General features: G+C 45.7%; 1 protein-coding gene across 1 annotated transcript; it reads right to left on the reverse strand.

Annotated features, from left to right (window-relative positions):
• Positions 1-1,373: 1,373 nt before the first annotated feature.
• BCL2L14 (BCL2 like 14) lies at positions 1,374-24,844 on the reverse strand. The gene is made up of 7 exons (XM_069585672.1): positions 24,567-24,844; positions 17,907-18,352; positions 11,953-12,117; positions 10,930-11,037; positions 9,204-9,271; positions 6,750-7,016; positions 1,374-2,204 (listed from the first exon to the last, which is right to left on the reverse strand). The coding sequence occupies exons 2-7, from the start codon at positions 18,343-18,345 to the stop codon at positions 2,166-2,168; spliced, it is 1,086 nt and encodes a 361-aa protein (XP_069441773.1). The 5' UTR covers positions 18,346-18,352; positions 24,567-24,844; the 3' UTR covers positions 1,374-2,165.
• Between the last annotated feature and the right edge of the window lie 2,174 nt (positions 24,845-27,018).

Here is a 27,018-nt window from a genome sequence, read left to right on the forward strand (position 1 = left end):
TGAGCCTAGGGTGTGATTCTGCAATTGTGCACTGAAAATGTGCCAAGCTTTTACAAAGTTAAATTAGACCTAATACTTGTTGTTTAGTCCCTGAGTTGTGTCCAGCTGTTTTGCGACCCCATGGACTGTAGCCCTCCAGGCTCCTGTGTCCATGAAATTTCACAGACAAGAATACTGGAGTGGGTTGCCATTTCCTTCTCCAGAGGATCTTCCTGACCCAGGGATTGAACCCAGGTGTCTTGCATTGCAGTCAGATTCTTTACTACTGAACCACCAGGGAAGCCCAGATGTAATACTTGTTTACAAAATAATTTATATAATCCAATGCAAAAGACTTATTTTTATGAGTATAAAATATATTAGGTATAATGTCTCTCTACAGGGTGTTATGGAACATCTTTATGAGGAAAGGCATCCAAATGGCCTTTCCATATGGTGGCCCAGGGAAGGCTAGTAAATTCTTCTTGGAAAAAATGAAGACGCAAATTTGGAAAAATGGGCTGGAATGAGTTGCAATAGGGAAGATAGGGGAAAGAGGACTGACCAACAAGAACAGTCCAAGTGGAGAAAATGCTGTTATGAGGCTCAGAGGTATGAGGTTATGTCATACATTTGGGGGACTGCAGATAGTTTGAAATAAAGAGGAAGTGATCTCTAGTGTCTCCCTCTGTAGAGGGAAACTCCTTTCTCCCTAAAATGTCTGAGTTTCAGTGCGGGGGAAGAAAATAAAAGAGAACAACTCCTTTTTATCCAGAAGGGTAGAGTAGTGAAACATGTCATAATAGATAGCTCTTGCTTTCCCTTGAAGATGAAAATGTCTGATTAACTCATTCATTTATTTGTTCATCAAAGGTCTGTTAAACTCTTGTTTTCCATCAGGCTACATGCTGGATACTAGAGAGCCAGAAATTTGTTGTGAGACTAATTTGATAGCACTGACTCTTTGGGATCCCATGGAATGTAGCCTGCCAGGCTCCTCTGTCCATGGAATTCTCCAGGCAATATTGGAGTGGGTTGCCATTCCCTTCTCCAGGGGATCCCCCCGACCCAGGGATGGAACCTGCATCTCCTGCATTGGCAGGTGGATTCTTTACCATTTGAGCCACCAGGGAAGACCATAATTTGATAGTATTTATAAATTGTTTTGTGCCTTAAACACCTACTATGGAACATACTTCACATACTTCACATATTTCACATGGAACAGTATCAATTTCAGAAAAACAATTAGTGACAGCTTTGAGAGGAGAAGACATTTTCAGCTTAGCAGAGGGCAGCACACAGTAGTGGACATAAGTAAACACAGCATTAAATAACAAGCACTGTTCTAAGCACTTAATATAAATTAACTTCTACGATTCTCACTGAAATCGTATACTTTTACTTACAGTTTATTTTAACCATAAACATACTCTTTTGACAGTTGTCTTTCCACACATTTATTTCACCAAGCACTAATCATTACACTAGCCCCCAAAATAACAGTTCTAGGGACCTCTAGAAGTAGAGATGAGGTCACTGAGATAGTTGAGGGTGACAGAAATAATCATTTTCTGCCAAATAGAAGTTTTTCGAGCTGCCAAAGAATTGTCTAGAGAAGGGAGCCAAAAAAGGCAGATCAGGCAGTCTCTCCCCAGGCTGGCCATAAACTCGAGAGTCTCTTTGACCTCTGTCTACCAACATGAACAGCTACATCAGCCTAAAGGCAGGCTTGAAACAAGGTCAGACCATCTCAAGTGAGCTTTGAAAAATAAACAGTACTAGAAACCAGAGAGTAAGCACATGCACCGTTTATCATTTCACCTTCATGAGGTCAACAAGTGTCTGTCACGCACTTTCCCTAAAGTGGCCAAGAGAGGTTGGGTGATGGTTTCTGTTGTAAGCATTTGAATGGAAGGTTATCACTTGTCTTCCTAGACTTTCTTGCATACTCAGTGGACAATCTGAAAACACGGATGCTGGAGGCTGTGCTCTACAGCCTAGGAGCCGGAAACAGTCAAGGTCTCTCTTGATGCCTCTTGACTTGCAGGAGTAATGGTTTTTCAGCCTTTGGTGCTCCATCTGGCTTTTCCATTTGTGTTTTCTCCCGTAGTCTGTGCTGAGACCAATGTACACGAGACCAGAGCTGAACCATGAGTATTCCAGGTTACAGATCCTCTGATGTCTCAGTCTACTTCTTCGTGTGGTATCCTAAGTATTTTCTCCTAGAAGGGGAAAAAGAGAAATAGGTTTTTAGGATTCCAAATTTGATTCAGTATTGAAGTGAAAACATATGCCTGTTAACTCTGCTTTCTCATCCCAAGCCTGACCCGAGGCGTGGAGACGTGTTAAAGTTGGGGGAGGGTTTGGAAAGGTGACTAGCATCCTTGGTATGCCTGAAAGGAAAACACCAGCTAAGGACTTACATTACACACTCAGGGTTGAGTGTGGGAAGAGTCTAGATGGGAAGAGTCTTTGATGCTGTATTTAAATTCAGAAAGATTGATGACTATGGAGGTTGCTAATCTCTCCTTTCAAGGTGCGGTAGAAGGGGTGAGGTTGCAGGACCACAGGATAGCTATGTGAATAGTGCTTCAAGTGAGGCAAAAAGGGCCAAGGAATAAATGAAAATCAAATCATGGCTTGTTTGGCATGCTTTGTGGATAGAGTCACTATTCACTGATTTGACTAATTAATTATTGCTCTCCAGGGCTTCCCTGGTGGCTCAAATGGTAAAGAATCTGCCTCCAATGTAAGAGACCCATGTTTATCCCTGGGTCAGGAAGATCCCCTGGGGAAGAGAATGGCAACCCACTCTAGTATTCTTGCCTGGAGAATCCCATGGACAGAGGAGCCTGGTGGGCTCTAAAAAGTCAGACATGACTGAGAAACTAACACACACATTGCTCTTCAAGTATTGGCTGAGCATCTGTGACTTATGTGAAGGTAATGGAAACCACGAGAGAGAAAGAAGAGGATGAAATACATAACCCTGCCTTCATAGGCTTGTGGTTCCACTGGGAAGATTTGGTGCACTCCTGTGCAATGTGGAATGCTGAGATATAATACTTAGGAACCCCGAGGCTCCTGGAAATTGTATGCCTAGGAATAGCTTTTCTCCTTCCACACCACTACAGGGACACTCCAGAGAGCCACTGAAATCCCTGGGGCAAGGGAAGGCTGGCCACCAGTGTCCCCTCATTCCTGTTCAGTGAAACTGAGTTCACATGTCAATCCACACCTTCACATTCCCATAGTCATGTCGACTCATAAATATTCTTTCATCAGCATCCTTTATTTTTTGCAACTCTGTCTCTGACTTTGGAAAAAATTAGTCCTTTATTTTTTTCCCTTCCCTCTCCTAATTTCTAGCTTTGTGCTCCAAATTAAACCTAACTGTGGCCAAGACTTAAGATTAGGATTTATGATGACCTGGAAAAGTAAACTAATAATTTTGAATTGAAAATACATGTGATAAAGAACTAGTGCCACAAAATTATAAAGCCTTTGAAAATTCACTGTATTATTTTCTACCCCCAAAAATCCATCTGATTTCTCTGATTGGAATTGTTTTTCTTTCTAGCACTAGCAGCCAAATTAAAAAATAATAGAACTTATTCTTTTTATTTGCTTATTAGAATTACAACCACTATTTTTAATGACAGATTTCATGAAATATAGTATAAAATTCACCCTTTTAAGAATGTATAATTCAGTGGCGTTCAGAGTTGTGCAACCATCAGCTCTATCTGATTTTAGAACATTTTCATTACTACAGAGAGAAACAGTGTCCATTAGCAGTCACATGCCATTCTTTCTCCCCAGAGCCCTAGGAAATCACTGACTCTACAAATCTGTCTATTCTGGACATTTCATATAAATGGAATCATACAATATATGGCCTTTTTGTCTGACTTCTTTCACTGTGCATAATGTTTTCAAGGTTCATCCATCTGTCCATATTTAATTCCTTTTTATGGCTGAATATTACTCCACTGTATGGATATTTCACATTTGGTTTTTCCATGCATTATTCATCATGGAAAAACTTCTGTGTTGTTTCTACTTTGGGGCCTTTATAAATAATGAATACTGCTCTGAACATTCATGTACAAGCTTTTATGTGAACACTTGTTTTCTGTTTTCTTGGGTATAGACAGAGAATGGAATTGGTAACCCTACATTTTAACATTATGAGGAACTGCCAAATTGTCTCCCAAAGAGGTCGGACCATTTTAGAATCCAGCCAGCAATGTATGGGGGTTCAAATTCTCCACATCCTCACCAACACTTGTCTTTTTTGTTTTAGCCATGCTAGTGGGTGTGAAATGGTATCTCATTGTGGTTTTGATTTGCATTTTCCTAATGTTGAAACTCCAGTACTTTGGCCACCTCATGCGAAGAGTTGACTCATTGGAAAAGACTCTGATGCTGGGAGGGATTAGGGGCAGGAGGAGAAGGGGACGACAGAGGATGAGATGGCTGGATGGCATCACTGACTTGATGGATGTGAGTTTGAATGAACTCCGGGAGTTGGTGATGGACAGGGAGGCCTGGCATGCTGCAATTCATGGGGTTGCAAAGAGTCAGACACGACTGAGCGACTGAACTGAACTGAATGTTGAAATGCAGATGTCAAGCAAACATCTTTTCATGTGCTCATTGGCCATTTATATATCTTCTTTGGAGAAACGTCTGTTTTTAAAAAATACCGACTCATTTGGCTGTGTCAGGTCTTAGTTGTGTCACGTGGGATCTTCATTGTGTCATGCACAATCTTTTGTTGTGGTGTGCTGACTCTCTAGCTGTGGCTCACGCGCTCCAGAGCATACAGGTGCAGCAGTTGTGGCATTCAGGCTTAGTTGCTCCACAGCATGTGGGATCTTAGCTCCCTGACCAGGGATCGAACCCACATCCTCTGCATTGCAAGGTGGATTCTTAACCACTGGACCACCAGGGAAGTCCTGGAAATGTCTGTTCAAATTGACTACCCATTTTAAAAATTGGTGGAGTGTTGTTCTTTTATTGTTGACTTGTAAGAATTTATTACATATTCTGAATATATAATTTGCAACTACTTTTTCCCATCCTGTGGGTTGTCTCTTTACCTTCTTGATGGTATCCTTTGAAGCAGAAATGTTCTTAATCTTGACGTAGTCCCTTTTATTTCTTTTGTTGTTTGTACTTTTAGTATAGAGACACTGTATTTCATAGAACACTTTTGGCATTTCAACATTAGTTAACTAAATTTTGAGAACTAGCTTGCAAATCCAGTTGATACTTACAGTCCCTCTGGAAGAATATATTAAGACCAACAATGATGGTAATTTCCTGTATATAATTGTAGTGCAAATATAAAGTGTTGTAAAGGCTCAGAGGCTGCTAAGGGTCTTGAGCTGGAGTAGTCAGGAGGGGCTCTGGGGTGGGACTTGAGGGGGCCCTGGTCTTGATGGGCCTTAGAGCTGTTAAATCTGAAGTGATGTTCAGGAATCTATCCTCCTCCGTGAGTTAAGGCAGCTTGAATTTGGAGTATTCAAGAGCCTTGTTCAGATTAGCCACTTCCTGCTGCTGCAGTCACATCAGTCATGTCTGACTCTTTGCAACCCAATGGACTGTAGCCCACCTGGCTCTTCTGTCCTTGGAATTTTCCATGCAAGAATACTGGAGTGGGTTGCCATTTCCTTCCCCAGGGGATCTTCCTGACCCAGGGGTAGAACCTGCATCTCCTGCATTGGCAGGTGGGTTCTTTTATCACTAGCACCACCTGGGAAGCTCAGATTAGCCACTTAAGGGCTATCATATCTGGTGCGACAGTGGAAAATAGGAAAGAACAGAAGTCTGGGTAGTTTAATGGGCAGCTACCAGTGACTGTGGTGGGCACATCAGCCCCATAGGCATGATCAGCTTACTTCCCATCTGGTAGCCAAGAGACTAAGCCTGTTTGGAGGCCCTGGGGTCATGCTGGCCATGCCCAGAGCAGACTCAGGTCTTTTCCTGGCCTCTGGACCACCCTAGTAGAAAGAGGACTCATGATAGTAGAGCATGTCCTCCTAGGAAGGGCTGGAACAGACAAAAATGTCCTATGCCTGCTGAGGTTTAGAGCTCTGGGGTAAAGCACTTTGAAAAGGTTCCCCTTATGAGGCCATTTGAACAGGACAGTTTTAAGGAAGTCTCAAAGGAAAAGGGTAGGGGAAGGGCTGAGGCTGAGGAACCAGGGTAAAGATGTCTGTTTTGCCTGATAGCAGATAATTTAAAAATAGGTGAAAATTAAACTGCTCTTCAGTTTGTATCAAAATGTCCCTGTTGGAATGTCTGGGTCCCAACAGCAATGACAAAATGTCATAAGCCCTGAACCTCTGTGTAAAGATTATTCCCACATCCCTGAGAGAATAAGGAACGTCTCCTAGTCTCACTGCCAGACTTCCGTTGCCTGCAAAATTTGTGAAAACAGAAATTGTATCTATCCAAACATTTTATATCTCAGCATCTCTTCATTTCCTGTTCTGTCTGACCAGTCCCTCTCCTCTCACTCACATACCCCACATACCCTTTGGGAGCTCAGTAAATATTTATTGATAATGAAGATAATAACTAAAAATATGTTCCCATCAATGGGGTAAATCTCTTGCCACTCAAGTGTCCTAAACCCATGAGAACCGCTTCAAAGATGTGTTCCCTTCACTTAAAAAAACAACCCCCAGAAAAACCCCTTTCCGTCCCGTGCCCCCTGAGTTCTGGGAAGATTTCATTTTTAGATAGAATGCACTTACCCATCCACCATGCTGCTGGATCCAGGGTGAGAAATTCTCTTTCAGGTACTTGGCTCCAAAACCCAGCACCCTGTTCATGGGGTGGTTGTCGATGGTCGTGAGCTTGGCTATGACATCTATTGCAAGAGCAGCTTTAAAGCCCTGAGCTTTGACCTCTGATTCTCCCCGGGTATCCACGCCCCTTAGGAACTGGTCTGTGATGGTCTTGACAACAGGATAGGATAACCCATCCAGGAAGCAGGCCATCAAAACTTTATCTTTCTTCAACTGTGTTTGAGAGGAGAAACAGTATACGTCAGCCTTGGCTGGGCAGGCAGACTCTCCGGCTGAACACTGGACAACTGAAACACGCAGTGGAAAACCCTGGTTTCTAATCTCAAATGCGGAACCATATCCTGCAGGACCACAGGGCATGGACTTTCTTTGTGATTTCCTTCCGTGGGAACCAATACAGACTGAACAGCCCATTCACAGGACATTCAACAAATGTTTCCTAGCACTTAGGACAGGTGGTAGGTACCGTGAACGATTAAGATGCATCCTCACTCAAGGGGCTCAGAGTCCACCGACACTTGTAACCCAGTGAAAGGTGCTTTGTTAGAGGTTGTGTAATGGGCAGAATCCACAACCTGGAAATCGCTGTTTTGGCTCAAACTCTTGCTCCACTTATTATTAGCTGTGCAATCTTGGCGAAATTACTTAACTTCTCAGTTTCAGTTATGTCATCTCTAAACTGGGGTGACAGCCCCTATGGAAAAAGTGAAAGTGAAGTCGCTCTGTTGTGGCTGACTCTTTGCAACCTGATGGACTGTAACCTGCCAGATTCCTCCATCCATGGGATTTTCCAGGCAAGAATACTAGAGTGGGTTGCCATTTCCTTCTCCAAGGGATCTTCCCAACCCAGGGATTGAACCTGGGTCTCCCACACTGCAGGCAGACTGTTTACCGTCTGAGCTACCAGGGAAACCCAGGGTAATTTTGAAACACCTGGCCTTGTGCCCAACATGGAGGAAATGCTCTTGAAATGTTAGCATGTGTCCAGGATGCTTCAAGAGCTCAGAGTTATTAGGGAAACCTTCATGAGTTACCTGAGTTCATGTGAAAAGAAAAACAAAATTGAATCCATTGATTCCCTTCCATTGTTCTACTCAATTGATTTTACCTTATACTCCTCTCTTGAACGTTTTATTTCTTAGCTTTCCTCCCTTTAGAGTATCATGGTCTTAGAAAAAGAACAATACTGCCTTGGCTTTTTTTTTTTTTTTTTTTTGCCATGCTGCACAGCATATGGGATCTTAGTTCCCTGACCAGGGATTGAATCCGTGTCCCCTGCATTGGGAGCATGGAGTCTTAACAGCTAGACCACCAGAGAAGTCTCAGTGGACAGCCTTGAGAGCTACAAGGTTCCTCCTTCAAATGGGGAGAAATGACTTGCCCTGTACTCCTGTCCACTGATGCTAGTTCTAGAGAAACACAGGGTCATCATATGCCCTGTTCTGTTTTCTGCTTCCTCTGCACCCCTGACCACCCTCTACTATGGCCCAAAGCTCTCCTATTTCCTCCTCTTTTCTTTGGTCTGATGCCTTGGTTTCCTCAATGTTTCTCATTCTGTACCATTGCATATTCCTCCCCCATCCTGGTCACCGTCCTCTGGGACACCTCTGATAAGGGCATTGAGGAGCCACCGAGCACGCTGGGGTGGACTAGGGTGGGTGGCTGGCTAGTTAGAGCTGTTAACCCCTCCTGCAGAGCCCCACGGACTTGGCTTCCTGCCCAGGGATCCTTGCAAAACAAGAGAGTGTGTCCCCAGGCCAGCTCCTGATGGCCAGACGCAGGAGACCTCATAGCCAGCCATGGGTAACACACAGAGACGAGATGCCTTCAGAAGCCACGACCACAGGGGGCCCTGCCCGCCACCACCTTACCTGAAGGCAACCCTTGCACGTTCCTGATGGGAGTAACCAGTCTCAATTTCTAACTGGCCTGAAACCCAACATTCTCCAGGTAATGCTAACCCATCCCCTGGCCAAACTGCTGAGAGAGAACAGTCCGGCCATTCTAGGGGGAGATTTCAGACAACACTCCAGACTTGGAGCAGCTTTGGGACACAGATATTCAGGCTGCAGGGCAAACACAAGAGTCTAAACTTCCCTGAGGATCAGTTACATGGGGAACTAGATTCATAATTCTGTTCAGCGAATTTTAATTTATTGGTGACTTTTTTCCTTTCCAAAAATTCCGAGGAGGCTCCAGAAGGTTTACTTATGTTTTCCAAAGTGATTCATTTTTGAGACCCTGCCAGCATGAAGAGTTTTGACTCCAAGGGAAATAAAATTTAGGACTTAAGTGGAAACCAGAACTTTGAAAAAGGAGTACAACCATCAGTCCAGTTCCATTCCCTGGTACAGGGCGGGGACACAGAAAGAAAACCCATTAGTTCAAGACGCTCCCTACCTCTCTTTCCAACTGCTCCCCCGAATATTTCAGCAGCTCAACAATTCTGGCTATTATTTGGTCTTCTTCTGTCAGGGGAAAATTACAGTTATTTCTTTCAAGAGAAAAAAAAATAATCTTGTATGTTTCCAGGGACAAACTTGTAGCCTGGTTAGGGAGTGAGGAAGACCATGCACTTTGTAACTTCCAGCAAAGTAAACCTTATTTCACCTCTTCTGATGATACCCAAAGCATTCTAAACACCCTCTCCCTCCATCCCCTTCTTTCCTCCCCTAGTCCCCCGATTCTCACCGTGAAACTCATCACTATATTTGCTCTAAGAATGCTGGTGGGAGGTGGGAGGGGGGTTCATGTTTGGGATCGCATGTACACCCATGGTGGATTCATGTCAATGTGTGGCAAAACCAATACACTATTGTAAAGTAAAAATAAAAATTAAAAAAAAAAAAAGAATGCTGGTGAAGATGCATGAGCTTATCTCTAATGATACTTAAAAGAAAAAATTTTTAACTTTTATTTTGTATTGGGGTATAGCCGATTAACAACATTGTAATTGTTTCAGGTGGAGAGTGAAGGAACTCAGTCATACATATACATGTATCCATTCTCCCCTAAACTCCCCTATGTTCCAGGCTGCCACATAACACTGAGCAGAGTTCCCTGTGCTATACAGTAGGTCCTTGTTGGTTATCCATTTTAAATATAGCAGTGTGTACATGTCCCTCCAAAACTCCCTAACTGTCCCTCCCCCCCTGATACTTAGAAGAAATGTCTCTCAGGTCTTTGGGCTTTTCCTGAGCAGGTGGTCTTTTCCCATGTAGACACCATAAACCCCTATTTGATCATATTCATCCTTTGTGTTAACTGCTAGAAAACTCAGAGCTAAACTGTGGCCTCCTAAGAGGAAGGTACAGTCTTCCTGAATTTGGGGAATTAAAGTCATTCCTAAACCCACCTATTTTCCTACTTTTTTTTTTTTTAACATTATCTTTCAGATTGGACTTATCTAACTAAAACCTGTACTTTGTATGCTGTGTCTTTACAACAGGGTAGAGTCTAAGGAAATACAATGAATAAGTTCTCCCACCCCAAAGGCTAACATGGCAGATGGAGACAGAGATGGCTCCAGTTGGTGTGAGCTGTGTGTGTTGGAACAGGGAAGGTGGAGTCTGCTTTCCCTTGTCTCCAAACGTGCTAACAGTGAGATAATATTAGGAAAACAGTCATTGCTATAGCGTTGAATCCAAACAGAGACAAGCCTGTTACTGAGGGAACAGCATGTTTTCCTTGTGGCATAGTCTCTGAAGTCATGAAGTCCTCATGTGTGTCCCAGAGGAGAAGGGGAGGAGAGGCCAGAAAAATCCTGCCACGAGGTCGTGTGAAGGGCAACGAGGTAGGAAGCCTGAGACCCAAGTCACCTGAGAGAAGAAGGACTGGGTGCTTCCGCGGCCCACATGTAGTTTGTATCTGACTCTGTTGCCTCTTTCTGGGAAAGCTGCTGCAGCAGCAGTCCCAGCTTCTCATGTGCTGGAGAATGGGGGCCTGAGCTTTGGCTTGGCTTCGTGTTGCCAATTTTTGTGGCCCAGACACACGTGAGATAGCAGTAAAGTAGGAACACTTTGGGTTTTTTTTTTTTCTCCAGGGGTCCCTGCTCTCCCAGCTCCTCACTCGAAGCCCCTTTGGTAGTCTGTGGTCCTGGCAGCACAGCAAGGGTGGACATACTTACCAGTCTGGTTCTGGGGTGGGAGGGCACCGCCATGATTGTAGAATCCCCTGCTGCCTTGTCGCTTGATGTGCTGCAAACTCAAGAGCCAGCTGGGCCCCTCATCGTCCACTGGAGTTTGAGAAAGAGAACCACAGGCTAGACAGTCATTATTGAGGGAAGGTCAGACTGAACTCCTCTTCCCGGGCACTTGGTCCTGTTTCTCTCAACTCTGGGCTTCCCTGGTAGCTCAGACCGTAAAGAATCGCCTGCCAATGCAGGAGAGGTGGGTTTCATCCCTGGGTCGGGACGATCCCCTGGAGGAGGGCGTGGCAACCCACTCCAGTATTCTTGCCTGGGAAACCCAGTGGACACAGGAGCCTGGCAGAGTACAGTCCATGGAGTCATAGAGAGTTGGACACAACTGAACGACTGACACCTTCACTTTCCCTTTCCCCCAGATCTAGAATTCCTCCAGGTCAGTTGGGGTCCACAGTCCTGCCTGCTGCTCCAGTTTGGGTGACAACTGACCCAGCCTGGTCACTGCTTCTCAGGTCTGCTTCACGTCTGCCTCTAGGCTTGGTGCCTGACAAGCCTCCTGCTTCTTCACGGGAGCCCAAGGCAATAGTGTGAACCCCTGGGTGGACGCTCCACCTACAGCCTGTGCACTCGCTTGAGCACACCGGGCCTTGGCCGTGGCTAACATGGTGCAATCTAATGCTGCATTCCCCCGCTGCCGCCCCCCACCTGTGAACAAGACTGAGCAGTACACTTTGTACCCCCTCCTGCCCCTCAATAGGAGACTTTTCTTTGGACTTAGCAGTGAGCTTGGCACGCTGCTTCCCTCTGCTGGCGCACTCCCCTTGGCTTGGGCTGGGTTCTCCAGCTAAAGGTCAGTGCCTCCAGCGTGTGCTTGTGGTGCCCTGAGTGCAGGTCAGCAGAGATTCCTAAGTGGCGGGGCCCTGAACTGAATAAATACATACGAGCTCATGGACCTCTGCTTGGCCAACAAGCACCCTGGGGCAAACGCTCAGAAGGGAAGTTTACCTTTCTTGGTACTTTCAGCTCCAGACTGCCCTTTGGGACCCTGAAATACCAGAACCTCTTTGGACTTGAAGCCTCCTCCCTGGCTGTGGAGCTCTTCTGGCGGCGGCCAGGAATAAACGATTTCAGCGACTCGGTTGGCAATGGAAGCGACTCTGGGGTCCGTGGCTGAAAGAAGACAAAACGGTGCTGACAGGCCCTTCCCAGAACTTTGTCTGGCTCATTGGTATGCACGGTTGCCCGAAATGAAAACACCGGGCCTAGAGGGAAAGGAAATGGCCTGGGGCCGAGCAGGAGTGTGTGTTTTGGGGGGAGGTGGTGGCATTCTTCAGAAAGCCTGGGCAGTTGCCTGGCAGAGGCTGGGATGGGGGAGGGGCACGCAGGAATGATTGCTACCTTGAAACAATTACCCCTCTGCACCCTCTTTTGGAAGTCTTGCAAAATTAGGGTCCCCTTGCCCCTTTGCAACACAAAAGGCAGTGCTTAGTTCTTTCCTTGAGAGAACGCTCATTACGCTTTTATTTTTATTCTTTTTTGGGGCATCCTTTATATCTCGGAGAGCTGGCCCCTATGCACTTTGGAAGGCATTCAGCAGTGTGACAAGCCTTTGGGGGCTGGTCACTGAGGAGAGAGAAATATCCCTTCTCTTGAGCTGTATTCCTGACTCAAGTCCATTATCAAGGAAACACGGACCCCCCCCTTGCTGGTATGGTCACGTGTCGTCTTCCCTGCCTCCACGCCTGCTGGGAAACATGCAGAAAATGTGGATAGGTAAACAAGGATGCATAAAATCTAACCCATGACCCTCAAGAATTTACAATCCTAGAAAAGACTTATGTCAAGCGTTTGCACACGTAACTGGAGAGTAAAGCATCTGGGGACATGAAGGTTTAAATGGCTCTGGCCCCGAACGTCATGGCCTGTGAAGGACAAGTCAACTTGGCCCCTGGGGGAGGACGGGGTTAGGGCAGGAGGGCAGGCAGTACTGCTGAGTTATTTGGGAGTAAAATTCCATTGTTAATCTGTCACTACGTTCTTAACACGTAGAAGCTTGTACAAGCTCTGCCTTTGATATGGAGCAGTCGTATTATGTAATGTTTAAGAACAACAGTATTTAATTCATAAGACTTGTTGACAGTAACAGGTTTGGGCCAGAGGGTCAGTGTGCCCAGAGGAACTCCCAGACTTTGTCAATCAGGATAGATGAGCAAGGCAAAGTGTGGGTGTCATGTGAAGAGCTGGGAGTGACCTCCTGAGGAGCTGCCAGGTGATGTCTGATTCTCTATCCCCAGATTCTCTCATCACCCTCCTGGGTGTTCACTGACAGGCCACTGATGCCCTGCCCACAATGAGTTCCTTTTAAAAAGAAGACATAATGGCTTCCTTAAAAAGCCACGTTTATCATTTGCTCCATTGGGTTCAAAAACAGATCAGCAGTGGATTAGAGAGAGAAGAACTGGAGAGGTCAAGGAGTGGAGGATCAATGCTTTTCCCTTCCATTTAACAACAATCCAACCAAAAAGACTTTTCCACTTTTAAATCACCTTACTGCAGCCCAGCCAGCCGCCTTGTGAACGCTAGCCACCCACGCAAGGAGGTGGCAAGAGGCTGGATCCCCAAACCAGTGGGAGCCTTCCCCTGTGTCCGCGGGAGCTGGGAGAGGAAAGCTTGCACGCCTTGCCTCTCTAACCTTGTGCGGTTGGTTGGGTGATCAGCATGTTCTTTCCCTTGGTAGAGTCACACTCTGCCCACCTTGCCTTCAAAGGAGGCAGATGAGGGCCCTCATGGCTGTCCCTCCCCATCTCCCAGCCTCCACCACGTGGTCAAAGACCACCAGAGGACACAGAGGTGGTCCCCAAGCTGACTAACCTGTGTGTCTGTTTCTACGGATTGGAGGAATGCAGACAAAATGCGTACAGGAAAATCTATAAGCAAACACAGTTTGATGAATTAATCTGGTCAAGATTCCCATTCTAGGGACTTCCCTGGCAGTCCAGTGGTTAAGAGTCTGTGCTTCCACCACAGGAGGTTCTGGGTCAATCCCTGGTCAGGGAACTATAAGATCCCACATGCCTTGCAGTATGGCAAAAAAAAAAAAGAAAAGAAAATTTCCATTCTAATACCTTTTTTTTTTTTTTAAGATTTCCTTCTGATCAGAGTTGGTCTGATCTGATAGGCAAGGAAACATTGGATGAAGGTGGACAAAAAATGGAAAGGCTGCCCTTCCTTTGGAGTTTATTCTGGGGACTCATTGTGCAGTTAAGGAGAGGAGAGTGGGGAAGGCATTTGGCTTGAGGTTTTTCTTTTAAAGAGAAAGGACAGGGCATTTGGAAGAGAATTCCATATAGGGGGGTCTGCTATTTCCTACCTAGTATCCCTTTTCTTTATCTTCCTTAGTAACAGACCCCTGAAATGTCAAGGGAAGCTGACAGAACTACCTTTCTCAGCCTCTTTTGCAATAAGGTATAGGCACTGAGATGTAAGAAGTTGGCTACAGTTTTAAGAAAGCTCTCTAAAAGGGAGCTGAATTATCCAGAAAGACGATAGATAACCTTTTGCCCTTCTCCTTGCTTCCTCTTCCTCCCTGCTTAGAATGTAGACATGATGGCTGGAATCTGAGCAGCCATCTTGGGGTTTAAGGTGACTTTGAGGTTGGAAGCCACTAGCTAAGGGACAACAGAATGGAATCCTTAAAGGCTGGGGAACTGGCAGATCAAGCCTCAACTGCCGAACTGGTTTTCTTTTATAGGAGAGAAAAATAATCTCTATGTCAGTGAAGTTACAGCAGATCACAGCTGTGGAGAAAAAAGAGATTCACAGGAAAACTGGGTTGCTGTTTCTCAAATTGGTATTGCCATTTGTTTTTCTACATCCCAAGGCCTGTCACTACTAGACTTTGGTCTTGGGACATAATCTCATAGTTCTTAGTCCAGCCCGGTGTCTGAAATGGCAGCATAGGCTAAATTGCGACCTTTAGTTAAAAGAACCCAGGGGACACCAACTACTGAGTTCTGATTTACATGTGGCAAAAGAGAAAGAGAAGGCAAGTCCCTCTTGAGTCACACCCAGCATAGAACCAGCTGCTGCTGCTGCTGCTGCTGCTGCTGCTAAGTCACTTCAGTCATGTCCGACTCTGTGCGACCCCATAGATGGCAGCCCACCAGGCTCCCCCGTCCCTGGGATTCTCCAGGCAAGAACACTGGAGTGGGTTGCCATTTCCTTCTCCAGTGCATGAAAGTGAAAATTGAAAGTGAAGTCGTTCAGTCGTGTCCGACCCTTAGCAACCCCATGGACTGCAGCCTACCAGGCTCCTCCGTCCATGGGATTTTCCAGGCAAGAGTACTGGAGTGGGGTGCCATTGCCTTCTCCAGTAGAACCAGCTAACCCCCCACATAATTACCTAAACAAGAAAGCAAAGAGAGAGAAAGGGGAGAGGGAGAATTAACTTAATGAATCATTAAAGCTCAGCCTCATTAGGAGATAACCATTTCTACTTTTGTAGGAATATCTATAGGTCTACACAGAGATCTGGAAATTTTAGTAAGTAAGCAAAGGTCCAATGACCTTCAGTAATCTTGAAATACAGAACATTGTTTTTCTCAGAAAAGCCAGAAAGTTAAATCTGTAAAGTCTTCTGTTTCCTGGCAAACTTCAAAGAACAGGACAAGGAGAAAAACCTATTTATGTGCCTCTAAACTGTTCTATCAGAGAAGGCAATGGCACCCCACTCCAGCACTCTTGCCTGGAAAATCCCATGGATGGAGGAGCCTGGTAGACTGCAGTCCATGGGATCGCCAAGAGTCGGACGCGACTGAGCGACTTCACTTTCACTTTTCACTTTCATGCATTGAAGAAGGAAATGGCAACCCACTCCAGTGTTCTTGCCTAGAGAATCCCAGGGACGGGGGAGCCTGATGGCCTGCCATCTATGGGGTCGCACAGAGTCTGACACAACTGAAGCGACTTAGCAGCAGCAAACTGTTCTACGGGGCTTCCCAGGTGGCTCAGTGGTAAAGAATATGCCTGCCAATGCAGGCAACACAAGAGACCCAGGTAGGATCCCTGGGTCGGGAAGATCCCCTGGAGTGCCGGAAATGGCAACCCACTCCAGTATTCCTCCTGGGAAAAATCCCACGGACAGAGGAGCCTGGCAGGCCGCCGTCCGTGGAGTCACAAAGTGTCGGACACGACAACACACACACAGGCAAGCAAGCCAAACTGTTCTGTTTGCTCCGGACCTCAGATCCCACCTCCAGCAGAAGGACCCCTGGAGGGAGGAGGATTTCCTCAGATAATCCCAATGGTAACTTCTCCTCCCTAAAGCTTACAAGTCTAATGGGAAATGGAAGTTTCCTTGATCGCAGCGAGTGCTCTAAAGCTGTCATTGCGTGCGCTGATTCTCCAATAAGCCTGACAGTCACAACATTTAAAACTTGAGACATTACTGCCACCTGTTGACTAATTATTGACACAGGCCAATCAGCCCAGCAGGAGAGCAGGTTTCTTTTAAAATCTGGGCATCAGGCAGAAGATATGGTTAGAGGGGAAGATGTTTATGCCTAGGTCTGTGGATGAAGGGCAACACTGTTAAAGCCTTGCATGAAAATGTTATGTTCAATACAATGTGTTTTGTCCCGCTGAAAGAAGATTTTGTCAAAATGCTTCTGGTTGTTTTTTGAGTGGCTTGAACTTTGAAATCACTTTTGTATATAGTTATCTGATCTTTCCATCCACCTTCAAGAAGCCAGTGTACAGATGGAAATGCAGAGGCTCAGAGATGGGAGCTGACTTCCCTCAGGGAGAACAGTCTGAGCCTATCTGGGGATCTTCCCTTTGTATTGGTCTTTGGCACTGAGGATTAGGAATTTGGGCAGCAAGCTTAATTATAGATGGTGTAGCCAGAAAACCAGTCCCGTCACCCATCACCACCAAACTTTTCCTTTCTGCGCAGTCTTAAGGAAAATAGGACAATTAGGATTGAGAACTGGGCTTCCCTGGTGGCTCAGTGGAACTGGAGAAGACTCTTAAGAGTCCCTTGGACTGCAAGGAGATCAAACCAGTCAATCCTAAAGAAAATCAACCCTGAATATTCATTGGAAACAATGATATTGAAGCTGAAACTTTAATAATTTGGCCACCTGATGCAAAGAGCTGGCTCATTGGAAAAGACCTTGATGCTGGGAAAGATTGAAGGCAAAAGCAAAAGAGAGCAGCAGAGGATGAGATGGTTAGATAGCATCACTAATCAGTTCAGTTCAGTTGCTCGTCATGTCTGACTGTGATCCCATGGACTGTAGCACTCCAGGCTTCCCTGTCTAAACCAACTCCCAGAGCATGCTCAAACTCATGTCCATCGAGTCGGTGATGGACATTGAGTCACCGACTTGATGGACATGAATTTGAGCAGACTCTAGGAGACAGTTAAGAACAGGGAAGCCTTGCGTGCTGTAGTCTATGGAGCTGCAAAGAGTCAGACATGACAATGACGGAACAACCAGAGTGGTAAAGAATATGCCTGCTGATGCAGGAGACGCAGATTTGATCCCTGATCTGGGAAGATCCCACGTGTTGTGGAGCCACCGAGCCCATGCACCACAAGTGTCGAGCCTGTGCTCTCGAGCCCATGTGCTACAGCTACTGAAGCCTGTGAGCCCCAGAGCCTGTGCTCTGCAACAGGAGGAATCACAGCAATGAGAAGCCTACAGACCCCAACAGGGAGTAGCCCAGTCTCCAAAACTAGAGAAGAGCCTGCACAGAGACGAAGACCCAGCACAGCCGAAAACAAACAAACAAACAAAAAAACAACAACAACCCAACAAAAGAATTGAGTATTAATAGGTTGGGAAGCTGAGGTTCAAAGAGTTCCCTACCTCAGGGTGGGAGGAGGTGGACTCCCAGGCACACAAAAGAAAGAAGTGGCTGTGGGAGAGAAAGTGCAGTGGTCCCCCAAAGCTTACCTTTATGCTCTAAGCGCTGGTCCATGCTGGAGCGGGACCTTGGCCATTTTGGACTCCAAGGACGGGCCTGAGGTCCCCCCACCCTTTGTCCCTGGGCAAGGATTTCCGGAGGCGAGCTCTGTGAGTCTTCCTCCTTCTCTGCTACCCCAAAGAGGGTCCTCCAAGAGGGCTTTTTCTTGGTGAGGTTTATGGCCTTCTCGCTGGACTGAGAATTTCTGCAGGGCCATGGCCCCTGAGTCCATGCCTCATTCACTGGCCAGCTCTCCGCCCCTTTCTGGGACAGACTCCTTGTTCTCAGGTGCTTTGGTGAGAGGACGGCAGAGGTGTTCTGGAAGACGTGGTGTTTGACATAGAACTCCAGGATTTTGAACTCCAAGCTGTCTGAGTCCTCATCATCCAGGGGGATCTCTTCCAGGTCACAGGGGCTGGCAGTGCACATGGTGGGGCTGCAATGACAAAATCCACATGTGTCCTTCCACCTGGGAGCTACCTACTCTTGGTAGGAAAGGGGAGATGGGGTGAAAGTCAGTAAGCATTTACTGAGCACCTATTCTCTTTGTGGTGTTGGAGAAGACTCTTGAGAGTCCTTTGGACTGCAAGGAGATCAAACTAGTCAGTCCTAAAGAAAATCAACCCTGAATATTCACCGGAAGGACTGATGCTGAAACTGAAGCTCCAATACATTGGCTACCTGATATGAAGAGCTTGACTGATTGGAAAACACCCTGATGCTGGGAAAGATTGAGGGCAGGAGGAGAATGGGGGTGACAGACAATGAGATGGTTGGATGGCATCACTGACTTGATGGACATGAGTTTGAGCAACTCAGGCAGATGGTGAAAGACGGGGAAGCCGGGCTTGCTGCAGTCCATGGAGTCACAAAGAGTCGGATACAACTGAGCGACTGAACAAATTCTCTTTGTGCTAGGAGGCAGGGGGTAGCCAGAGATGGAAAAGCCAGGGTTCTTTCTGCAAGTTCAGATTTGCAGAGATGAGGAGATGTGTACATAGGTAACTCCAGACCAAGAGAGTGAGCTAGGAGCTTGAACAAAGATACTGGAGCAAACACAGGAGGTGGGGGAGGAACAGAGAGCTGCAAATAGAGGCAAGTGCAGGCTCCTTGTGGCTGGATCCTGGGGCTTAGAACAATCTGGGCACAGAGCAGACCATAGGTGAATTTAGGTTGTGTCCCTGGGCCCTGCAACTGGACCCTCAGACCTGGCCCCACCCACCAGTAAGCGGGCACTAGCCCCAGGATGTGGTTTCAACCCACCAATGGGAAGGCAACAGTCCCAGGGACTCCTGAACCCTAACTCAATCCTCTAGTTAACTCAGCAATAACTCTGGGTCTCCCTGGGGTTCTAGAGTCAGACACCTTGTGACTTGACCCTGCCAACCAGCAGCTGGCAGCCTTCGCACAAGGCAGGGCCTGACATCCAACCGGGTCGGGGGCCAACCAAGCCTACCAGACTGCCCATGGTAGGCAGCCCACCACAGCAGAAGGACCCATGCAACCACGTAGGGGGCACCCTTGGAGCATGTAGTGATGAGAAGGGAGTGAATTCTGGGATGCAGAGAACTCCTTCAAAAAGCCACTTCTCTAAGATCAGGAAATGTAACCAACCCACTGGCTACATAGAAATAAGAACAAGTTAGGCAAAATGATGCAACAGAGGAACATGTTTCAAACAAAGGAATGAGATAAAGCCTCGGGAGAAGAACTGAGTGACATGGAGATAGGCAATCTACTCAAGAAAGAGTTCAGGGGAGGGGTCATAAAGATGATGCAAGAAGTGGGGAGGAGAAGGAACGGAGAGTGAGAAGTTAGAGGCTTTTAGCAAAGAGTGAGAAAAGAAAAGCACAACCAGAGATGAAGAATACAAAACTGAAATGAAAAATGCACTGGAAGGAACTGACAATGAGATGGTTGGATGGCATCACTGACTTGATGGACATGAGTCTGAGCAAGCTCAGGCAGATGGTGAAGGACGGGGAAGCCTGGATGATGATAGACTGGATGATACAGGGGAATGGATCGTATCATCCTCTGCATCATCATACATACAGAGGATGACAGAGAAGCTGGAAGACAGAGTAGTGGCAATCATTAATGCTGAACAGAAAAAAAAAAAAAGAATGAAAAGAAACGAGAGTTTAAGAGACCTCTGGGACAGCATAAAGCACACAAATATTTGCATTTTAGGGATGCAGAAGGAGAAGAGAGTGAGAAAGGGGCTGAGAACATATTTGAAGACATAATAACTGAAAACTTCCCTACCCAAAACAAACAACCCAATTGAAAAGTGGGCAGAAGACCTGAAGAGACCATTTCTCAACGAAGAAATACAGATGGCCAATGGGTACAGGAAAAGAGACAACATTGTTAATAATCCTAGTTGCCTGCATTCATATCTTATTAATTATTGAAAATAACACCTAATTCTATTATTACTTCTGCATCTAATAGCTGAATTGTTCTATAAAGAAGAATTTTACCTAATCAGTTGTTTGATTACTTCTCTATTAAAGTATTTTCTATCATAGTTATATTTTGTTATTAATTTCTAACTTGGGCTTCCCTGGTGGCTCAGATGGTTAAGAATCTGCCTGCAATGCTGGAGACCCAGGTTTGATGCCTGGGCTGGGAAGATCCCCTGGAGAAGGAAATGGCCACCCACTCTAATGGTGAGAAAATATGACCTGTATGTGAGGCAGTTTTTGAAAAATCTGTTGACTCTTGCTTGAGGGTCTATTGTATGGTCAGTTCTCAAAAACACTTCATGTGTGCTTGATCAGAATATGTGTGCTCCAGTTGTTAGGTACATTGCTAAATGTGATTATAAAATAAAACTTATTAGTTATATCAAAAGTACCATTAATCATCAGAGAAACGCAAATCAAAGCCACAATGAGATATGACCTCTCACCTGTCAGAGTGGCTCTCACCAAGAAGTCTACAAAGAGCAAAACTGACAAGGATATCAAGAAAAGGGAACTCCCATACACTGCTGGTGAGAATGTAAATTGGTGTGTCCACTGCAGAAAACAGTATGGCTGTTTCTCAAAAAAACATAAAAGTACCATATGACCCAGCAATCTCATTTCTGCGTATCTATCCGAAAAAAAAAACAAAAACCCTGATTCAAAAGGACACACGCACCACAATGTTCATAGCAACAATATTTACAGTTGTCAAGATATGTAAACAACCTAAGTGTCCATCAACAGATGAATGGATAAACAGATGCGGTATGCATGTATACACACCCACTCCACACAGTGAGATACTATTATATAAGCTATAAAAGAGAACGACATTTGCAACAGCGTGGAGAGTAAGTGAAATGAGCCAGACAGAGAAAGACAATTACTGTATGATATCATTTATATGTAGAATCTTAAAAAGTGCAACGAACTACTACATATAACAACAAAGGAACAGATTCACAAATACAGAGAAGAAACTAGTGGTTACCAATTGGGAAGGGAAAAGGTGAAGGGGTAAGAGAACAGTAGGGGACTAAGAGGTACAAATTATTCGGTATAAAGAAATAAGCTACAAGGATATATTGTACAGGACAGGGAAAATAGCCAATATTTTATAATAACTGTAAATGGAGTATAGCCTTTAAAATTGTGAATAATTGTTATACATCTGAAGCTTATATAATATTGTACAGTAACTATACCTTAATAAAAATTTTTTTAAACCTATAAAACATGGGTGGGTGGACAGAAAAAAAATTGGCACATGTGAATCACTTAAAATATTGCATAAAAGTGAAAGTGTTAGTCGCTCAGTGGTGTCCAGCTCTTTGTGACCCCATGGACTACAGCCCGCCAGGGTCCTCTGTCCATTGAATTCTCCAGGCAAGAATACTGGAGTGCGTAGCCATTCCCTTCTCCAGGGGATCTTCCCAACCCAGGGATTGAACCCAGATCTCCTGCATTGCAAGGCAGATTCTTTACTGTCTGAGACACCAGGGAAGCCTATATATGACCATAGAGTGTGTGTATGTGTATTTATGTAAAGTATACATACCATAAGCTATGAAGCCTGGAACGTGGCTGGCTTTCCCAGCACCTAACATAATGCCTGACACATGGTAACCTCTTGATAAATATTTGAGGAATGAAAAAAATTGTTACAGTGCTACCAGATAATATATGAGACATTTCGTCAAATCTGAATGTCAGGTAAACAACAAATAATTTTTTGGTAGTCCCAAATATTGTGTAGGACATGCTTACACTAAGCATGTCTGCTGTTTATCAGAAATTCATACCTAACAGGGCCTCTTGTATTTTTGTGCAAATCTGGCAATTCTGTGATTAACAAGTGCTGCTTATAAAAATTGAGATCTGAGATTGTTGGAAGCAAGTAAAGTGGACCCAGGTGGAGACTGAGCGACCTGAGTATCACCAGAGAAAGAGTGGTTAAAAAGTGAGAGGAGAGCGTGACACGTGGTTCCAGATTCGGGGCAGTTACTCGGTGTAGAAGGGGCTGGAGGGCAGCGCTGGAAGGCCCCAGGAGAGCATGTATGAGGGTTTTAATTTGGACCATCCTTTTGAGTTGGGCAGCCCTGGATGCCTTCGGCAGGACTTACACCTGGGTCCGGAATAGCGTTGCTGTTGGAGAGAGAAAGGGCCTGACTTCTTTAAGAAACCAGAGTTTGCTAATTATTGATTCAGGAGCAACATCTGAAAAGAGGGGGAAACCTGAGGTCAAGGTGGAGAACACAGCCCTTCCAGTTGGTGAAAGAAGAGGGTTTTGTGGTTTTCCAGGTTAGAAAGCATTTGAGTGCTTGGCCCAACCAAGAGGCCGGGCCAAGGGCAAAAGAAGCAGAGGGCCTGGCAGCCCCCAGGAGCGCAGGGTAGTCAGGCTGGGCAAGTGCCTGTAGCTGAGTCGAAGTATCAGTTAAAACACGTTGGATGTGCTTAACAAGCGTAGGGTATTTTTCCTATTAATCTGCATTGGGAATGAAGGGAGAGCTGTTAAATGGATAGTGAAGTCTTATTTTAAAGCAAAGGATTGAGTTTCTTTATCGCAAATTGCAGCCTTTCTGCTCTTTGCTGTTCCTATTTAAAGTCAAGCTTCTCCTAATGGAAACGTACAGACGAATTTTATACATATAACGCTGATGGAAATGAAGCCCTGGGTGGGGCCCCAGAATGTAAGTTCAGAGCCTGGAGTGGAAATTATGAATAGCTCCAGAATAACAAGCTCTCCGTGAGGCTTGTTATAATTCAGTGACTCAGTGGCCCTACCCTTTTGACCCAGTCTTCCTTTATATACTCTCTTCCTTATCTACAACAAACTCTGGCAGACCTACTCCCCAAAGCTAGGTTAACACAGCATCTTTTCCTGGTCTCTCTTCTTTCTTGGAGACTTGCTTCTCCTCCCGCCTACCACCCTCCCAAGTTGAAGTCCTCCGGGTCCCCAGTGGTGGCTCATCCCCTGGGAACACCGCAGAGCTGCAGCTGACCTCCAGGATCACAGGATACACAGGAATCACTGTAGGGATTTTTCTAGCTCTGGATTTGTTGGTCAAGCTTAGATCTCGCTTCTCTTCCTGTTACAGGTCGTGGAGCAAACAGCCCTCACGCGTGCTCCATGATCCCAGTGCACAGAGGCTGTGACCTAGAAAGCTGGACAGAACTCTGCCCTGGCCTTTCCCCGGTGTGAGGGGCATGGAACACCCCTTGGCCCAACAGACTCAGCCACAGAGCTGACTTCATCGCTCTGGACACACAGGCAAGGCCTGCATGTAAGACGGTGGGGGGGGCGGGGCGCGGGGCGCGGGGCGGGGGGATGCTCATCCCAGAGGGACGTATGCAGACCAGCTGATGAGCTGGGTTTTGTCTGGTTGCCTGGCGCCTCTCCTTTCACACTCTCTGCCCTCTCACAGGCCTCCCCTCCCCTTTTTTCCCTGAACTTCAGACCTTCTGGGATACTTATCTCGCCCCTACTTGTCATTTCTGAGTAGGACACGGTCTTTAATCCTAAAGGTGAAATGAGGTAAAATGTCTTACTGTTCCACAATAGGAGCTAAACTGAGAGAACCTCAGGTCTCATGAATTAAACACAGACTCAGGCTCTGATTATAGAACAGAGCGGGCAGGAAACTCAGGAGGGAGCCTTCTAGAGGGGAGGGGGAATCCCCCATTTCACCTGAGCCGGGTACTGAAGGAAGTCTCTGGGAGGACTAGACCTTGTGCCCAGAGATGCTCTGGGCTCAAATCCAGGGGCTCCTGTCATCAGCCCATCTGTGCTCTGGGGGAGGGACCTAGTGTTTCCATGGGCTTCTGTCATGCTGCCACATACTCAGTGGTCTGCATAATATTAAAAATGATTCAGCCAGTTATATTTTCTTAACTCCCCCAGCCATTCTGGAGCAAAGGAGAAATGAAAGGGAAACCTAAATGTCTCTCTTTCCCTTGCCTGAAAACCCCTAATAAACTGTACACTTAGCTTTTAGTTTTAGATTCTTACTTTTGCTTCCTGAGACTTACAGGATCAGAACTCCTAAACAAACGCAGTAAACATTAGGTTTACCAGCCCCCAGTTGGAGCGCCTAATGAACACATCCAGGACTGTAGTTTCCCGCCCCCGCTCCCCACCCCGTCCTGCTGGGAAGGCTGACTCTCTCCTGGTGTTACCTGGTCTTCAGGCTGTCAGCGGTTGCTCCTGCTTCGAGTCAGGTGGCTGTAAGGATATGTCTATATCTGAGTCTCTTTCCACGAAACTTAAGAGGAAACTGTGGCCTAGTCTTCTTGGCTCCTAATTTCAGAAGGGCCTTGTGATCTAAGACGCCACCGGAGTGTAGAGCGTTCAGGTTGGGACTGAGGCTGGAGGGAGGCTTAGGAAGGGAGTCACTTCCTTGTTAAGCCCTGCCCGCAGCTATTTAACTGAAGGAGGGACTGACCTTTGCCCAAGTAATTTGACTCTAGGAGTTCTGCATCTTTATTAAGGACTCTCACTGCCCTTTAGGACGGGGACAGTTATGTGGATGCCCTCCCCTCATAGGACTTGACTTTTCCTTTCATCAGTTTTAATCAAGTTGAATCAACCGCGTGTGTGGCTCACTTGTGTCCCACTCTTTACGACTCCATGGACTGTAACCTGCCAGGCTCCTTGTCCATGGAATTCTCCAGGCAAGAATCCTGGAGTGGGTTGCCATTTCCTCTCCCAGGGGATCTTCCCGACCCAGGGGTTGAGCCCGCATTCTTGAGTCTCCTGCATTGGCAGGCCGTTCTTTACCAACTGCGCCCCTGGGAAGCCTTCACCAGTTTAGCAAATGTTTACTGATTGCCTCTGCGGCAGGTATGGTCACACGTGTGTATTCTTCACGGCAAGAGGCAGGTGTTAGGGTTACCATTTTATATGCTAGGAAACTGAGGCTCAGAGAGCTAAGGTATCTTGCTAGTGGTCCCCCATCAGCTGAGTTGAAATCCAAAGCTAGGTCTTTTTGGCTTTACACTATAGCATAGGTTGTATTGGGATAGAACCACTGGAAACACCTCCAAAATGGAATCCAATGCCAGCCATAGTGAAAGCCACAAACGCTGATAAAGGCCATGTGTCACAGCTTAGGGACAGAATTTCCTATGTAAAAGAAAAAAGAAACATATGATTTTGTGCTCTATCCAGATTCTTGACTGAAATCCATGGGCGCTGGCTAGTCAAAATGTAAAGATGAAGGAAGCGTGTGCACAGTGATGGGAAAGTTCTTTGGTGATTTGAAGTGAATTTTAACCAGCAAACTCATATTATTGTCCATAATGTATACCAGTCTAGTCAACTTGAGAGATATTAAAGAAATACTTACTATTTTTTTTTTTTTTTAAAGAAACCAGCTTGGTCTTTTTCGGGGGAAGAAAAGATATATTCATTCAAAATAATTTAAGAATCAACAAACACTTGTAATCAATAAGTAAATCACATAGTAGGGATGACAGTTGTTACTGGAGTTCAGAGCTACATAACTTAATGACATTGGTGACAGAAACCGTTTAGAGGTCTTGGCAGGAAGTATGAACACAAGGAAGTATGAACACCGGGAGTCAGGCTCGCTGAAGACAGAGAATGTTCATTCATCAGCTTTGTGGCTCCCACCCCCAACACACTAGCACAAAGCAGATGGGGCTCAATACATGTTATATATTAATAGACGAAGCAAAACCTACTCTCTTCTGATTCTAAAAATACACATTAGAGAGTGAGGCTCAAGAGGGAGAGGATCTATGTATAATTACGGCTGACTGATGTATGACGGAAACCAATACAACACTGTAAAACAAAAAAAAAGCACATTTGTTGTAGAAAACTTGTAAAACAAAAAATAGCATACCTAAAATAAAGACCACCATGATCCAGTCATCCAGTGATAAACAATTAAAAACTTGGTATAATTCCTTCCCTCCATGACAGTATCACTTTGCTGCCCTTGAGGTGTGTGTGTGGCCCCCGCCTGCTCTCTGCATACTGCCCTCAGTCATGCATCTACCAGGATGCTCCCCTGCAGTCACATGGACCAAGTGACCCCTGCCCCTCGTTAAGAAGGAAACAACAGACCCAAATGGAGTCACTTGTGTTGGGCCCATGGCAGAAGACCAGGACTGGATGCCTAAGCTGATTATAATTTCAGCCTTCCGAGGAACGTGATTCCAGCCAAGCTGGAATTTCCTGGTCAGTCTTGGGAAATTTGCAGATAGACCCTTCTGTTCCCCTCAGGAGTGAGGCCTTGCCTAAAACAATACATCTTTGCTGATAATTTCCTTTCCTCTGCTCCCTTGCTGCCTTTTAAAAACCTTTCCTTTTCTGCAGCTCAATAGAGTTCCTCTTTACTTGCTAGATGGGATCCTGCCTGGTTCGTGAATCATTCAATAAAGCCAATTAGAGCCTTAACAGTTGACTTTTTGTTATTTAACAGATGTGACAGCAGCAGAGGGATGAAGGAGACTCCTGATGGCTTCACGGACAATGAAAAACACTGATGAGGTACCTGTGAGACCCTTTTTGAGGTCACTGTCTTTCTGAGTGAGGGCTATGGGTAATTTTCCTCTAGGTTCTTTTTTTTTTATGTCTTTATTGAATTTGTTACAGTATTGC

The sequence above is a fragment of the Ovis canadensis genome, chromosome 3 (genome assembly GCF_042477335.2).
Source record: "Ovis canadensis isolate MfBH-ARS-UI-01 breed Bighorn chromosome 3, ARS-UI_OviCan_v2, whole genome shotgun sequence".
NCBI classification, from domain to species: Eukaryota; Metazoa; Chordata; class Mammalia; order Artiodactyla; family Bovidae; genus Ovis; species Ovis canadensis.

Bases quoted from the DNA above. Each gene is read 5' to 3' on its own strand.
- BCL2L14 (XM_069585672.1), bottom strand. From the start codon at position 18,345: ATGTGCACTGCCAGCCCCTGTGACCTGGAAGAGATCCCCCTGGATGAT. The intron at 7,017-9,203 runs GTAGGGAGCGTC...TCTCAAACACAG, and splicing joins GGGAGCAGTTGGAAAGAGAG to TTGAAGAAAGATAAAGTTTT. The intron at 2,205-6,749 runs GTAAGTGCATTC...TTCCCCTTCTAG, and splicing joins TCCAGCAGCATGGTGGATGG to GAGAAAATACTTAGGATACC.